This window comes from Osmia bicornis, chromosome 6 (assembly GCF_907164935.1).
Source record: "Osmia bicornis bicornis chromosome 6, iOsmBic2.1, whole genome shotgun sequence".
Classification (NCBI taxonomy): domain Eukaryota; kingdom Metazoa; phylum Arthropoda; class Insecta; order Hymenoptera; family Megachilidae; genus Osmia; species Osmia bicornis.
This window is the reverse complement of record NC_060221.1, coordinates 2399693-2415280: the sequence shown is the minus strand read 5'-3', so window position 1 is coordinate 2415280 and position 15588 is coordinate 2399693. Positions and strand designations below refer to the sequence as shown.

Here is a 15588-nt window from a genome sequence, read left to right as displayed (position 1 = left end):
CCAACGAATTATTGCCAGTTTATGGTGAATAAATTTCTTGCTGCTTTACTCACTGTTAAGCCAAATAAATAGGGAACCGCGTGCCGTTCTGCACGAAACGTTGCTACCTCGTGGAATATTAAATATAGAGCTTTGATGTGCTTAGAATGTGTCGCGTACTAATTTCGCGGCTGCGAAACCGTACGCATCTGGTGTTTTTCTGCGTCGCGACGAGCATCCGATCGCATAAATAAATATCCACGGACGGGCCGGGTGGAAAATGCATTTTTTCGCCGGTCAACATCAGATCCGTGCCAAATTCTGCCCCGAGATTAAACGTTTCGTTTGATCAGGGTGTCTTCGTAAGAAAACTGAAGATTCCTGGTAGAAAAACAAAACGGAAAAGTCAGGAAACGTTGCTTTCGACGGAAAGGTCGAACGATCCTTGAAGAAGGTCTTTCGTGTTCTGGTTTGTTTGTCGAACGCCTTATAACTGGTTCGCTAAATGATTTTCTAGTAGCCTAGCGTGACACCTATAGCACGATATTTGCCAGAAATGTCACTGGCTACCCTTTCGTTGAAATTATACCTCGAATTACACGCGTCCCGAACGCTTTCTAACGAGCAAGGTACAGTGGAAACGAGCCACGTAACGAGCTGTCGTGAAATAACGTGTCCAAACATAGAAAATTGTTTAACAAATACTTCGCTCCAGTTTGCCCTGTTCGCGAAACACCAAATGAAACATGCCACGGCTCTCGTAAATTACCGGAGTGATTAATCAATTTAAGCTTCATCCGACGACGTACGGACAAGGACGATTTCATAAAGCTATCTATGTGGCATATCCGGAAAAGACGCATCCTGACCGACGCGGTGGTTACAACTTTGGCAACTTGGAGCGATGATGTCAGCGAGGTCGGTCGTAAACGATCGTTTTTGGCCGTTAAGCTTTTCCAATCGCTTCTGCGGCTGACCAAACAGACAAAAGCTGTTGCTTTCGCACGCGAGACGACACCGAACAGCACTCGTGACTAAGAAAGTCAAAGTATAAAGGTGATCTCACTGCAGGACGCGTGGGTGACCGACGTGTCAGACCCACACGCGTTCGGGCACCTGCGCTTCGTCGCGCCTAATAATCGTCCTGGTAATTATCGACCGAGAATCGTTCGATGGGATCGTAATAATAGGCGAGCGTGAAATCGAACGATTCTCTTTCTTGATTTTACGGTGTCAACGTTCAGGAGGGTCCCTTGGAGTACTTAACCGTGTGTTTCTTTGAAAAGGCCAGGGCCGATGTCGGCATCGACCGGGCGAAAATAGGCTTTTATCGTGTTTTCGGAAGCCGAGGTAGCTGTAAATCAGCGTTTACTGCGTTTGAAAACGCGGTAGGTGGGCCTGATTTAAAATAGACCCACGAAACAGGGAGCATGTACACACGGTCATTCGATAGTCCCTTACTATACGAAATTCGACCCGCTTATGTCCTCGTGACACTTTTCTCTAAACCGCGTACAAAACCGGACCGCAAACTTTTAACTCGTTCGACTGGACAGAGATCGTCTGTACGCGAGACGAATAAAACTGGTAGACCGAGTGAATTTAACGGGGGATTTTAATCGTTTCCCCGCTCTTTTCCCGCTCAAAATAACTAGACCTGCATACCTAGCCAGGTCGTTTCTGTAGGCAGATTTCGCTTGTCCGCGCCGTGGATAATTCGAAATATTAGGTAAAAATAGACGCGTCGAAACGACGCCGACTTGCATCACCATCGCCGAAGGGTCTGTCATCTTTGCCGGAAGAAAGAAAATATTTACTGCACAGGGTATATCGCGATATGGTTCCAGGCCGAACTACGTCCGAGGAAATGTCGCGAAATTTGCTTGTCAACCTCATATTTATTCCTCGCACGGAATGAAAACACGACGATGACTTAACATCACGCTGCTATGCAAAACAACAGTATGACTCGACAACAAAGAGTTGAAAGTAGGTTCGTTCGTTCCTTGGTTCTCGAAGTTTAAGAAACAAGGCGATGAGTAATAACGTGTTACTCTTAATAAATCGAAAGATTTATAGAACTATTGCACGTGTGATTGGTTGAAAAATTGACTACTCGTGTCCCGAATAATTCATATTATAGCGTGTCGTACTAGACACGACAGCTTCTACTGTGGCAATTAGCGCGTTGACAGGATAATTAAGAATGAACGATGGAACGTTTTCTCCGAAGAGACTGAGAGAATTAATCGTTGCTCGGGGTAGATTTCTAAAGACGTATCGAGAATTCTCGAGTCTTATAAAACAGAATTCCGAGCAACTTGTTTGATATCAGGCGCAACAGAGCAGAGCAAAGCAACAGGTGCCCTTTCGCTCCAATCTAAATCGATCGAAACCAGTAGCTCCGTGAACTAGTTTTCCATCAAAATAAACGACATATCATTAGCGAGCTCGTTGTAAAATTTTTTAACTCTGACTTGGCTGTTTTTATTTTAATCCAAGGTCTGAGAATGAAAAATTTGATCGTTCGGGTGTCACGAATGGTTGCAGAAATACGTTCGATCGTTACCATTTAATTTTTTTTGGCTGAGAATCGATATATACAATATCAATTGTACATTAAACTACGCTCGATTTTTACGAGAGTTTCTTCCGCCAGGGTCTAGGAAATACTTGAACGTGATTCTAAGAAAAGATGTTTCTACTAACTTTTCCCGGAAACCGCTTCTGATTTGAAAAAGAAAAATACCCGAATTTGCATTTGAAAGGAATGCGGGTATGGAAATAAAAAATACGTGCGCACGTGTAAAAAACAAATTCGAGATTTAAATATAGATTTGCTTCGACAGAAATTCTTTAGTTCAGAGTGAACGTTTCATGGTAACCCATTAAGTGACACTCGGTTAAATTAATTTATACTTAATCCCGTGGCTGACCACGCATTGACATTTCTACTGTGATAAATGATACCCCTATTCGTGAAACCACCCTGAAAATCGAATTACCACAGCACAGGTAATGGAATGAAACGAGGGCGTAATTAAATCAGCACGGTTTCTCGCACACTTGCAGTTACACGGGTGGCGCAACAGGTAGAACACGCACCAATCCGGCAGGTTCGTAACAACTTCTAATCGTGCGATACACTTGAACGGCGACGAGTTTGCATCGTGACAGGCCGAGAAACTTTGCCCGAAATCTATCGAGTGACACGCGCGTTGCCTGGACACGAGCTGGGAAGAACTGATGACGAATGTGGTTTCGGTGGTGGAGACAGGTGCCAAGAATACGCGAGGCGGATACCGGCGAGGAAGAAACTAGCGCGGTGCTCGCCAGCCCTGTACTGGCGCGTATTGCGCGAACCACGTGCACGCGGTGGCGTGCGTTTCGAGTCGCCAGAAGGTATAGGAACGGAGCGGAGCGTGTACGCGATGCAAGCGAGTGCCAGCTCGCGATGGAATGACTCACGAATGGGTTGCGAGGACGCAGAAGCGGATCGGCGTCGGTGTGTCGGCAGCCTGCGTGACTCGAGTTTCGAACGATCGCCTGCCCGATCGTCCAAGGGAGCCACGGCTACCGGTTCTACACCGCCGCTCTTCGCCAAACCGACTCCTCAGTCTTCGGCTTTCCTCCGTGCAACTGCACCTTATTGCGCTTAAGTGCATCAGAGCCACGTGCTCGTCGAAAACGCGATACCCTCGTAAAACGCTCAAAGTCAGCGTAATTTAACGAGGATACGCGGCTCCAGCTTGGTCGGAAAGCGTAGTCACGAGGATTCCTCCGATCGGTCCACTTCCGTCACTATTTGGCAACTGAAATGCCTATAAATAAGCGAACACGTGGCGCAGTTTCGAACGGAGATAAATAGCTAAACGACTAGATTACCAGTTTGCTTATTGGCTAATCGGTCCAAGTCATATTTCGTATCGAGTGGCGTTCGCCCTCGTAAATCAAAAGTTTATGTTCGTTTGTTGACGAGATCAATGACAGTCGAAAATACCCGTCGATCGACTACGAACGTGAACACGTTCGCTTTTATTGCGTAAATTACCAACCTCCGTGATACTTACGTGGGCGATACTGAACGTTAGTTACGACTGAAATGCAACGTTCAAAGTATGTGTTTACAATTATGAAACTATCTTAAATTAATTATCTAAATTTACCAGGAACGGGTTGAACAACCACCTTGTCTCGTTTCATCTCGGCTAGTCACATGTCAACGATTTATTTTTAAAACGAGCTATCTACTGGCTCCGGAATAATTGTAAGCGGCCTTGTTTTTCTAACCTAACGAGGCTGATTCAACGGGAGAAGAGAAACGACGGCCAGCCGGTGAACCGAACCGAAGGAATAATAATTAATTCCTTTCATCTCCTTTACGTCAGCGCATAGACAAAAGTAACGGAGAATTTTCAAATTGAAAAATCCTGTCCCACGCGTCATTGTCAGGATGAGGCTGTAAGGAACACCGGGTAGACCGATCAATTAATTCGTCGTTACCGCATTACTGGCTCGTAAGTCACCGAGGATAATTGGCTACCGGTAATTTCACCGCTGCTCAGTTACGCCTCGGATAATGGACACGGCGTGCAACAACGGTTCCAGCACGATTTCGTACCGTCGATTAGCCACGTATATTTTCCACTCGATTCTCGCCTCCTTTGTCTCCTGGCACGAATGTTTATTCTCTACTCGAACCGTTAGAAATTTTCTTTGTTCAAAGTTTTATAACTCGTCGACTCTAGTTAAGAAATTAAGAAGCAACTTTCGCCCGGTCGATAATCAACAGGCTAAAGGATTACGCGTATCCTGTCCTTCGAGTTAATGGAAGAGGATAATTATTGCAGGATAGCAACCCGATATGCCGATTAAAGGAGGCGATCGATCGATGGAACGCATTAGACGGGCGATAGCTAATTGAGAAACGATAAGGTTCATCGATCATTCGAAGCTGATTAACGGACGTGGGAAAATCGAAGAGTTTGACACTTAAGTATGTCAGCGTTACGAACTTGCTTCTTAATCGTCCTCGTATTTTACGGAAGCCAATTTCCTCTGCGCTCTTATCTCGACGGAAGTGGAAATACTTGGAGCGTGTAACGAGTAGAAATTTGCGTGCGCCTTCAATTTTGCGAATCAACGGAATTAACGTTGCCGGCAACTTTTCTTCCCGTCTACTTTCAAAATTACTCATTTTCTACCGGTATCGTTAAAACACTCGTGTAACTTACCTCCATGTGTGGGGCGAAAATCCTGAACACGTTTCCCCGCACTGCAAACAAGGCTGACCCTCTTCTACATCCGTGATCAGGACACCCTGCGAAGAAACAAAGAAGAACACATCTTTAATCGTACGTTTTTCGATATACTTCAATGGTGAAACAAGATTGAGCAACATTCGATAGGTACTAATTGCAAAATGGTGAAAGGTTTGGATCATCTTTGCAAATGTCAGTCGCCGAGGGCGGCGTTTGACGTATCTCAATTCAATCTCGAGTCATTGTAACAGCGAGTGATAGAGGGTTTAAAAAAAAAAAGAAAAAAATGACAATCAATGAAAAGCACAGAAGCAGACGAGGAAAAATGCGTCATCCTTTCGCGCAGCCGTGACGCACTGGTAATTACGTGCGAAGCGGGACAAGGTCGAAGTGTGATTCTACCTTGTAATTGGGAAAAGTTTTTAATTGCACGTCTCATCGTCGCACCAATGTTTACTACCAACGTCCGACCTAACATCAATCTTTCTTCTCGACATCGATCTTTCGTCGGGAAAATAAATCATTCTTTCAAACTTTCAAGCACGATATGCTTTTAAGGCGTCGATTGGTACAGAAGAAACAGACGTGGCTATAATCGATCAACGTAATATCGAATCTACCTCATTTTAAAATTAAATCTTCCACGCGTTCGCGTTCGAACAGCCACGACGCGAGATTGAAGAAGCTCGATACGAAAACTGGGATCGGGAAACTGATGGTTTTCAGAGATATAAAAGCGACATAGCGAGGATGGAAAGCTCTAAACGCGTTGGATGCGTTCAAGAACCTTCCGGCCGGCATATATGGTTGGCCCGCCCACGTGGAACAGGTCGCGGCATCGGCATCGCCAAATATCGAGTAGACGCGGGAAATATGTGAGCCGATGTGTCTCTAGCTGTCTATATATAGTAATGCTGAATAATGAACTCCCAGCGAGCGCGTCTCGTCTAATTAACATATTTTTCGTCCTGACTCACGAGTGAAAGGACCAATTTTTTTTTTTTCTTTCATCCTGTCTCGTTCAGCCAGCTGGGAGTCACCTGGAAATCGCGCACCTTTTTGCCAAATTTATGTTCTCGAGCTTGGATTTCGACGTTTTAAGAACGTACAAGGATCGTGAAGAATAATAATGCGACAGCAACGATCAAAATGTCAATAATTGCAAAGGGGAATTCAGAGTGAAATTAAAGAACCTGATTATTAAACGAGAACACTCGCGTCCATTTACAGCGCGGTTAAGGCGTTTTTTCGATCATGTCCATCGTTAACGAGGATGATCGAAGAGCATCGATTATCCCCGTGGACAAAGGCTGTGCAAATTTTTACGTCGCCTCGCGTTCAACATACTCGACGAAGGAAAGATGTGATCCCGTGGCTGAATACGTGTCCTACACGCGACCATTCCATTTGTGGGCGGTTCGCTGACATTTCCATGACGCGTTGTTGGCCAATACACGGTGGAAATTACGTAAGGACATTGAAAACTTGCGTTAAGCCGTCTCTCGATGACAGAGACCCGACGAACGGTCCAATAATTTCTTGTCGAGTCGAACGAAAAAAAAAAAAGAAAAAAAAATCATACGCGGTGCAATTTTCTCTCGAGCCAATTTCGCGAAACACTAAACTGGAACCGCGGCTCGGAACGACGGTTTGCCAACGAGAAAGTTAAAATTTTATTGCCGTTTCATAAGAAAGGACCAACCGACCGAGCGTATTAATTGAAAGATTAGTCGTCGACGCTTTAACAAGCGGAACCGTTCGCTTTCTCTTCGATTTGAACCGCGATTTCGTCGAGGTTAAACCGCCTTACGGTAACAATTGTTTCGTGAAATTGTTTAAAATTTACAAGTTTCATGGTATCGATAGGGTTGGATTGGAATTAAAAGATTTCACTATCGTCAACTATCAATTTAATGAAAACTTTCTACATTTACTTCATCTTATATATGCATCTGATAATCCTAATTACTCTCATAATTACTTTCACTCGGTTTCATACGACGCTCGAACGAGCTCTCCTGATTGTACAGGATGTTGAAAAAAAAAAAAAAGAGTTGCGGTCAAACTTCAGGAACATGAAAGTGTACTCGTTAAAACAAACAAAAGGATCAACGATTAATATCCAGACAAAAGAAATTGATAATCGCCACACTATCGAACAGAGAAATTTGTTGCACACTGCAACTGCACGAATTCAATTGCCAACCCAATACTTGACACTAAAATAAACGAATTACACAGTGCGACGAGAATTTCAAAGAAAAATATATCAATTCTTCCTCATCTTCTCCATCGATTAATGAATATCGCTTCCCGCTTCTGAACCATAAAGGACCGATCGAACGCGATCGACTCATGAAAATGCCATACCCCTTCGCGGTAATTCCAGACCCTCCTCGAGGGTGTAGAAACACCTCTCGCCATCGTCGAATCATCCGCTCGAGTCGATCTCTGCCTATCCTCCACCTCTTCGTCGCTGTCTTCCTCCTCCTCCATCTCGTAACGTCTTCGTCGTCCAGCGTACGCGTCCTGGACAGGACGACGTCGACGTCTCCTCTCGACGGTGGTGTCAGGACTCGATCGAATCCTGATGATCGTCGCACCGTTTCGCGTGTCCACGTCACGAGGACGATCCTCGCCGGCGAAATTGTACGGTTCCAATTTCGTGCATCGTTGCTCTCGCCTTTCGGCATCCTCTTCGTACACTTCCGGCGAAGGATCTCGCTCGATCTCCGAACGACCGTCAGGATTCGCCCGATACTTGCTGTTCTCTCGAAGATACTTGCTCGCGAAGATACGATTACTCTCGTGCCAACACTTGGAGTTAAATTCCTCTCGATCCTTCGAATCGTCTCGTTTCGGTGGCGTCAACGGTCTGCAATGTCTGCCCGATCTTTTCTCCAGCATCTCGTGGCTCTTGCTCCTCGGCGAGGAACGTCTTTTCGACGAAGCGTCTCGTTCTTTGAACGAGTCTCTCTCGAGATCGCAATCTCGCTCGTTCCCGGCCGGCGACTCGTCCTCGTGATTTTGATAAGACACCGTACCGAATTCGACGTATCTTCCATTCGGTGAATGTCTTCGAAAGGACACTTTGCTCGACTCCTCGTCCTCGTCGTCCTCGTGATCCTTGTAAGAGATTCCAGCAAACTCGACGGTTTTCTCTTTCAACGAGTTCTTACGAGACAACTCGTTCGAACGATCCTTGAAACTTACTCTGCCGATGTCCGAATCCTGCTCCTTGCACGGCTGGAATCTGGCCGATTCAGAGTCCTGTTCTTTGAAGGTGATCCTACTAACACCGTCCGCGTGTCCTTTAAACGATCGTTTCCTTTCATTCTCGTCGATTCGGTTCTTCGAGATCCTTCCGTAATCCGAATCCTTGGATGAATTCTTCCTTCCCGTTTCCTGGAGCTGATCTCTGAACGAACTCTTCCTTGAAACGTGTTCAGGATTTTTCTCTAAATACTTCCTCTCGTTGTCCTGAGCCTTGAACGAGTTCTTTCTGTACAGATCGTTCTCTTGATCCTTGAACGATGTTTTTCTAGTCGAATTCGATTCTCTGTCTCTGGAGTGGCTCTTTTTTGAATCGTTAGACTTGAAGGAACTCTTCCTAGACACCTGTCGATCGTGATCCTTGAACGATTCCTTTCGTCCTAACTCACCTTCGGAATCTTTTAACGAAACTCTTCTGGAAGATTCGAGTTCTCTTCTGGGTTCTACCACGGCTCTTTCGTATCGTTGTATTCGCACATCGAAGTCTTCTGGGTTTCCGTCGTAGACGTAGCTTCTTCGTTTAGGACTGTCTCTGACTCGAGGATGATCCTCCTCGGGTTCTTTCGATCGTCTCTGATGATTTTTCTCTAAATTATCAGAGAATAATTTAGGGTTATCGTTGAATTTCTCTGTTCTTCGATCGATGGAACGACTCCTGTTCTCTTCGCGATCGAATTTCTCTGTTTCTCGAGCCTTGGATCTGGTGGATCTTCGCTCGTCCTCTCGATCCTCCTTCTGGATCCTAACTTTGTTACGATCCTCGTCCCGGATACCAGTTTTCGGTCGATAATCTTCTCTGTCAGGACTGAGAGAATCGTGATCCATTCTCGATTTGAATTTGTCCTCTTCGCGACACTTGAATCGTTCGATCATCGCTCGGATCCTTCGATCCGGCGATCTTCCGTCCACAGTCAAGCTCTCGATCTCTTTCAAAAGCAAATCTCTCTCGTCGTTTCGCTGGGAATCGAGTTTGCCGTCGTTTCTCGATCGAGAATACTTGGGAGTTTTCGAGTCTGAATGATCCCAACCGTCCTTCTTCCTCGATCGGTTAGATCCAGTCTGATCACGATCGATGGATCCTGTTCTTGCACGATCGTCTCGCGACACAACTTCATCCTCGTAACGATCCGGCCTGGAGAAGTGGTTCTTCGAACGACCGTTCGTTAATCGAGATTCCTCCGGTCTGTCGTTCAGCTTCCTCGATCTCTGACTCTCGTCCTGGACGATGTCCTTGATGTCCCAGGCGCCGAAGTGTTGCTTGCTCTTTTTGTACATCAAGTCTGGATCTTCGTTCGAGTTCGAGTTCGTGTGTTCCCTGTGGTTGCGAGCGTTTCTCTCATCGTCCCTTTGCATGCCAAAGTGATAACGATTCGTGCCGTTTTTACAAGATTTCACCGCTTCGTCCTCTTGCTCGTCGCGAAAATGATCCTTGTGGTACGAGTTGATCTTCGTACCTTCCTTCGTCGTCGACGATGCAGAACCACGAAGACGAGACATCTTCTTCTTCCAACACTCTTTCCTTCACCGTCCACTTTTCAACTTTCTTGTTTTTCAGCTTGTCGGTCGGATCGATCGGTCTGTCCGCGATTCCAGTTTGTCACGCGCGTAACTTCTCGTTCGAGATCGAGACAGAAGCGACGGAAGTCACAGTTATTCGATCGCGTATCGACGAAGCTGCCTCGGTGTCGAGTGCTGGATTCAAGAAGCGAGCGACATTGCTCGCGGTGTCAAGGAACTCGACGACGCGTTTCGACGTTCCAGCTGGAAAACGACCAACAGAAAGGAAGACACGCGTCGCGGCTCGATCTCATCGATTCGACGATAACGTGGTGTACTAAGGAATCGAAGGAAAGACGCGAGGTAGCTTCTCCTCGAGGTTCTTTCGCCACCTTCGGAGCAGACCAGTGAGTACTTTGGATATATCCCTTTTGGTGGCTCCTTTTTCGCGAGACGAAGCCGGCTTCGGCCGAACGAGCGGAGCAGACGACCCTGAAAGTCGTCTGTGGACTTTCACGAACGCGAGCACTTTGCCGGTTCGAGTCACCACGAGAGTGTGCACCGGAGGAGAGCGTGTTTCTCCCCTCCCCCTTTTCCTCCTCTTTCTTCCTCTCCCTTCCTCAGCAACCACCTTCCTACCACCTCCCTCCTCGACCCCTTTTACACCACTACTTTACACACCGCCGCCTTCTTCTTCGCTGTCCTCCGTACTCTTGGTCCTCCCCGAGGTGAGGCGGACCACTCGATTCTCCCGTTAATCCGGCTCCTCAGCGTCCTTCTCTTCATCCGCCGCCGCACGTCCACGTGAGCTCCACTCGAGTTCCCTCGAGTTCCCTAGAGTTCACCGAGATTTTCGGACTATTCGATACACGAGGATGAGGGTTGCGAGATGACGTTTCGATTTTGGTAAACGCGAGTCCTTTCGAAGATGTCTAAATGGACTCCCTACTATTACACCGAGTTACAATTTTCCCCTTAGTTTCTAATCGCTCCTCAGGAATTCTTCCGTGAAGTCGACGATACACGGTTCTTTCCCTTTAAATATATCCTTCTTGCCATTTTACGATCCTTCTTTTGCAAATATCGCCTTCTTAAATTTACATTAACCACACGCGGAAGCGATTAAAAATATTACCGCCTTTTCAATAAATTATGCAATACTGGAGCATTTACGCGTATAAATGAATGTTCGGTTTATAGGTATTTTTTTTCCACTCTGTTGGTATCTTTCAAGGGAACATAAGAGCAGTTCCACTGGCACAAGATGACGATGTAGTTACGTAATTGCTGTTCGCCGCAATCGGAAGCAAGAAATTATAGTGAAACGATGCTGGAAACTACACAATGTAGCCCGTCTCGATTATCCTTTATTGGACGTTCGAGCTAGTTCGATTCTTGTCCGGTCTTCTAGACTCTGTCTAATTATAGTCGTTTCTTCCAAACGATCGACGCTTCGAATCGGATCATTTTCTCTGTTGAACCACTGCTCGTGATACTTCCACTCGTTATTTCGCCTTTCTAACGACTGTGTTTTGCAACTTAATGAGGTTTTAGCGGATGTTTAACGACTCAGGAACACCAAGATCAGAGAAACGTTATCCTAATTTGATTCGTCTTCGGGAAGTTCAGGCTGATAATGGGGTGATAGATAAGAGAAGAAAGAAGAGCTAATCCCCCTTTGACTACGATGCTTTTATCTCGTTTATGTTCGATGGAACCCTGGAGAGACGTCGTTGGAATGTTTCAACGGATAGATCCTCTTTCCAAAATTTCCTAAAAACAAGTCAACTGACGTGGCGAATTACACGTAGACGGGTTTGACTCATCGAGTACTCCGAAACGTGAAATGTACGATCGAGTAGCTCGAAAAAGAAGACACAAGGTAGTCCAAGAAAACAATATAGAACGACACTCGAGTCTTCCTCGAAAATCTCTTCAAGGTATGTACTTTCGTCAGCTGGTCAGGCCCAAGGAAATGAACCTTCCCGATGATTCACGGTGCGAAACGAAGAAGAAGAAAGTAACTAAAAGCCGGTGCTTTGCAAGGTTGAACAAACGCAGTGCTGTCACGAAAATGAAAACATTTGCGGTTCACTTGCGCCATAAAATCGACGGAAGGCAGCGGTTCGTTGTAACCGGTCGATCCTTGTTTAATGAGACAAGATAATTCGAGTTAAACGAGGGTGGTAACGGTCTCGTTACGCTTCGAGACAAGAAAACGGTGCTGTATCCTTCGCCGATTACTTTACAACTGTTACGATTTACCAATGATCACGATTTATACCGCATCGATAGTTAGAAACAGCGTTAGTTTCCTCGAATCAGCAAACAATTTCGTTTCACATCGGGCAATCAAAGTAAAAGTGCGAGCTGCATTGAAAACAGAGCAAGAGAAGGAGAGAGTTCGAGAAAGAAACGTATCGGTTATGTAGGCTAAAGGCTGTGCACGATCGATTTCACGATCTTCCTTTATATACATACGCATAAACGTGAAATCAAGGCCGTAGTTTTAATGCATCCTCTTTGATGGTCGACGGAAACTCTCGCTTCCTCCTACGAGGATCCTTTGAAAAAGTCGGTCGAACGTCGCGATAATTAAATATCCTCGACGGATCTACCGACACGCAAGCAGGAACGTACGTAAAACTTGGTAGAACACGCTGGTAATTCGAAATAACAGATTCCTCGTAATCTATATTATCAGGCACGGTACTAAGCATGTTTCTACCGCGGCAGCCAGCGTGTTAACGCGTCGATTGACCGAGTGAAAACGCGTTAATTGACGGACTCGTTATGGAAAGAGAAGAATTTTAACGCTGTTCATAGGTGCTACGTAACAGAGTTCTTTCGAAGGAACGAACGCCACGGGACAAGGAGTTTTTCGTGGAATCTCCGAGCTACAGCCCTGTGTGTGGGCCGCGACAAGGTCCTGTCACAACGCCCCCGCCATCTCCGTACACACGTACGTGTTTCAATACGTACAGAAAGGTGTAACAGTGCGGCGAACGGGGCCTTACGCGCCTATCGACCTTTTCGCCCGAAATGGTGAGACCGAGTCGAGGATATCCGTCGAATCGACGCGACGCGACGCGACGGTTTGCTCTTCGATTATCTGTGTCACGGAGAGAGCTACACCCGATCGACCGATCTACCGAGAAAAATCTTCTCGCTCTTCTTCGCATCGGTGGAGAGACGATGTTTATGAAGGGAAAGCAATACGTATCCTTCTATCAGACAACTTATGCAACAGTTTTTCCAACGACTAGTTCGCCTTCTGGATTTTTCACCGACAGACGTCGATCGACGCGTAAAATCGTGTTCCAGGCTGTTTCTGCACCGAGGCGCATAAAAATGAGATTAATCCGGAAATAGAAGCGAACGATATAACGTAATCGCGAATAGGTAGTGACATACCGCTCGTAAAAAGGTTTTACGCGAAGATCTATCTTGGCCAAAAACAGAGGGTATCAAAATAATTCATTTACGACCCTTGTAGAAGAGTCGAAGAATTTGAATCCTTCGATAATTAATGAATATGCGCGAATACTAGGCCGATCTGACGGTGGACGTGTAATTTGCAATCGAGCCCGCAATAACGTTTACCGAACGAGCGATCTCTCTTGTCCTACGCTTTTATCCTACAGCCATTAATTCCGATCCGCTGTGAACCGGTGGTCGTTCGGGTAGCCTAGACCCCGTTACCACGTAAAACGGACAAAACGGCCAGTCCAGATACGCATCGTTTTCCATAAACCTTAAGCTTTCAAATTGATGTACCATCGTTTGAATCGCTAGCTGGACAAGGTATGCCATTCGAACGGTTCAATTTTCATTTTCACACAATCAGTCTTTAAGAATCGTTTCGTGGAAACTGTGACAATCGCGTAAAAGAGGTATATCATGGTTCGTGCTTCCGCAAGTAACGGCACCGGGAGCAAAAAACTTTTTCCACGATGTGTAGCTAGATTCTAAGCGATCTTCAGCTTCTAACACATTTATCAATCAACGTCTCTTAGGTGAAGGTTTACGGTACAACAGTGTGACCTACGAGAGCAAAAAGCTTGCAAATCGTCTTCCGCGATTCGACTCTGTAATTTCAGTAAAATCCTACGTTCTCACGAGATTATGACGTGGACCGAAAAATATTTCATCTATCAGACCCGTTGCAATACGGCTACGTGGTACTTAAACAAAGAATCGTACCACTCGATAAGCTCGAGATTCCAACGTGCTCTAGTGAAACGAGAACACTGGTTCAAGTGACTCACCGTGGTATTATGAACCAGCTCTGAACAACAGTGACATGCGCCATTAAATACTTAACAGTATTGTTGGGATTATTGTTAAGCAGATCTGATGGTGCTTAATTACTGTAAACAGTAACGAGGCACAAATTTAACCCTTCCATTATCTTAGAAAGTTTGTGAATTTCACAAGTGGTGATTAAATGGTACTTAAACTAAATAATGGCCCCGTTTAACTTTCGAATAAAAACATGAATTTTCAAATTTGAATAATCGCGACTCCGAATCGATCGATCGTTTCCGCTTGATCCAACAGCGACATCAGGCGGTGATCGCAAGACTGTTCCAATGGACATCGACCATATCCCAGGCCGGTATTAAAGGGATCTACGAGTGTCGGAAATTTCAAAAGCAATGGCGCTTCGATTTCAAGCACGGCCCGAAAGAGATGGTTATAAAATGAAAACGATTTTTTCGTTCTTCGATAATCGAGAATAATTTTTTGAATGAGCGCCTTACGTCAGCGCACCCACAGCGATAGCCTTGCTCTTTAAAGGAATCGCGTAAAAGAGAATCGGACCGCTAGGAATTATCGAATTTCGATGGAGACCTGAATCCCGCATAATGTCTACTTCAATTTGAATTACCCGTAACGTATCGTAACGTGCGTTGGCCGTTATTGGATGCAGATGCTGCGCAAGGATACGCGTTCGCAGAAAACTTGCTGAACAAATACGGGAAACGAGCGTCACGCTGTGGGTGTTACTGGTTACGTATATTTCCAGCCGTTTCTGATAAACTACTTTACCGTGAATCGCCAATTCTGCTCGTTTAAAGGAATATCCCGTGAATCAACAGAGGAAAGGGAAGGAAAAACTTTCCTCTAATCGTCGTGAAAAAATAATAAGCGCGCATCGACAACTGCATACGTCGGTGTCGTTGCAGGTGCATCATTTCATTTGACGCAAGCATCGCGATTACCCGAGGATTATCCTGGCTAAGCTACTCGAACCGTCTTTCTCTATCTTCGCTGGAGAAAAGACACGATAGACGATTCCACGGTTTAGAATAGCCATGCGAGATTCTAATTTCACAAGGAATCGGCGAAAATGAACCCTGGCATTGGAGCGATGTGATGTCACGCGGGACCGGAAATGGCGTCATTTAAACTGTGCGTCCAATATGAAGCATAAATAATTCCTGTCTGGCCAAGGCGGCCTTTATTATTCCGAGTGTACGCAGCCGGAATGATAATCCGCTTTCTTCCAGTCGAATTCTACGTATCGAATCGGAGACGTTGTTCCCCGAGAAGGCTTGATTCCCACAGAGACCAT

At 45.7% G+C, this 15588-nt stretch overlaps 1 protein-coding gene across 3 annotated transcripts in view; it reads right to left on the bottom strand.

Annotated features, from left to right (window-relative positions):
- LOC114871640 (four and a half LIM domains protein 2) overlaps positions 1–15588 on the bottom strand; it is a 64036-nt gene that overhangs the window by 36875 nt on the left and 11573 nt on the right. The window contains exons 1-2 of one of the 3 annotated variants that reach the window (XM_029177800.2): positions 7611–10025; positions 5214–5299 (exon numbers count right to left, since the gene is read on the bottom strand). In XM_029177800.2, the coding sequence (XP_029033633.2) occupies positions 5214–5299; positions 7611–10010 (2486 nt within the window). In that variant the 5' untranslated portion in view covers positions 10011–10025. Of the gene's footprint in view, positions 1–3084; positions 3288–5213; positions 5300–7610; positions 10026–15588 lie in introns of those variants that run through there. The other 2 variants (XM_029177806.2, XM_029177805.2) reach the window with 2 other exon arrangements.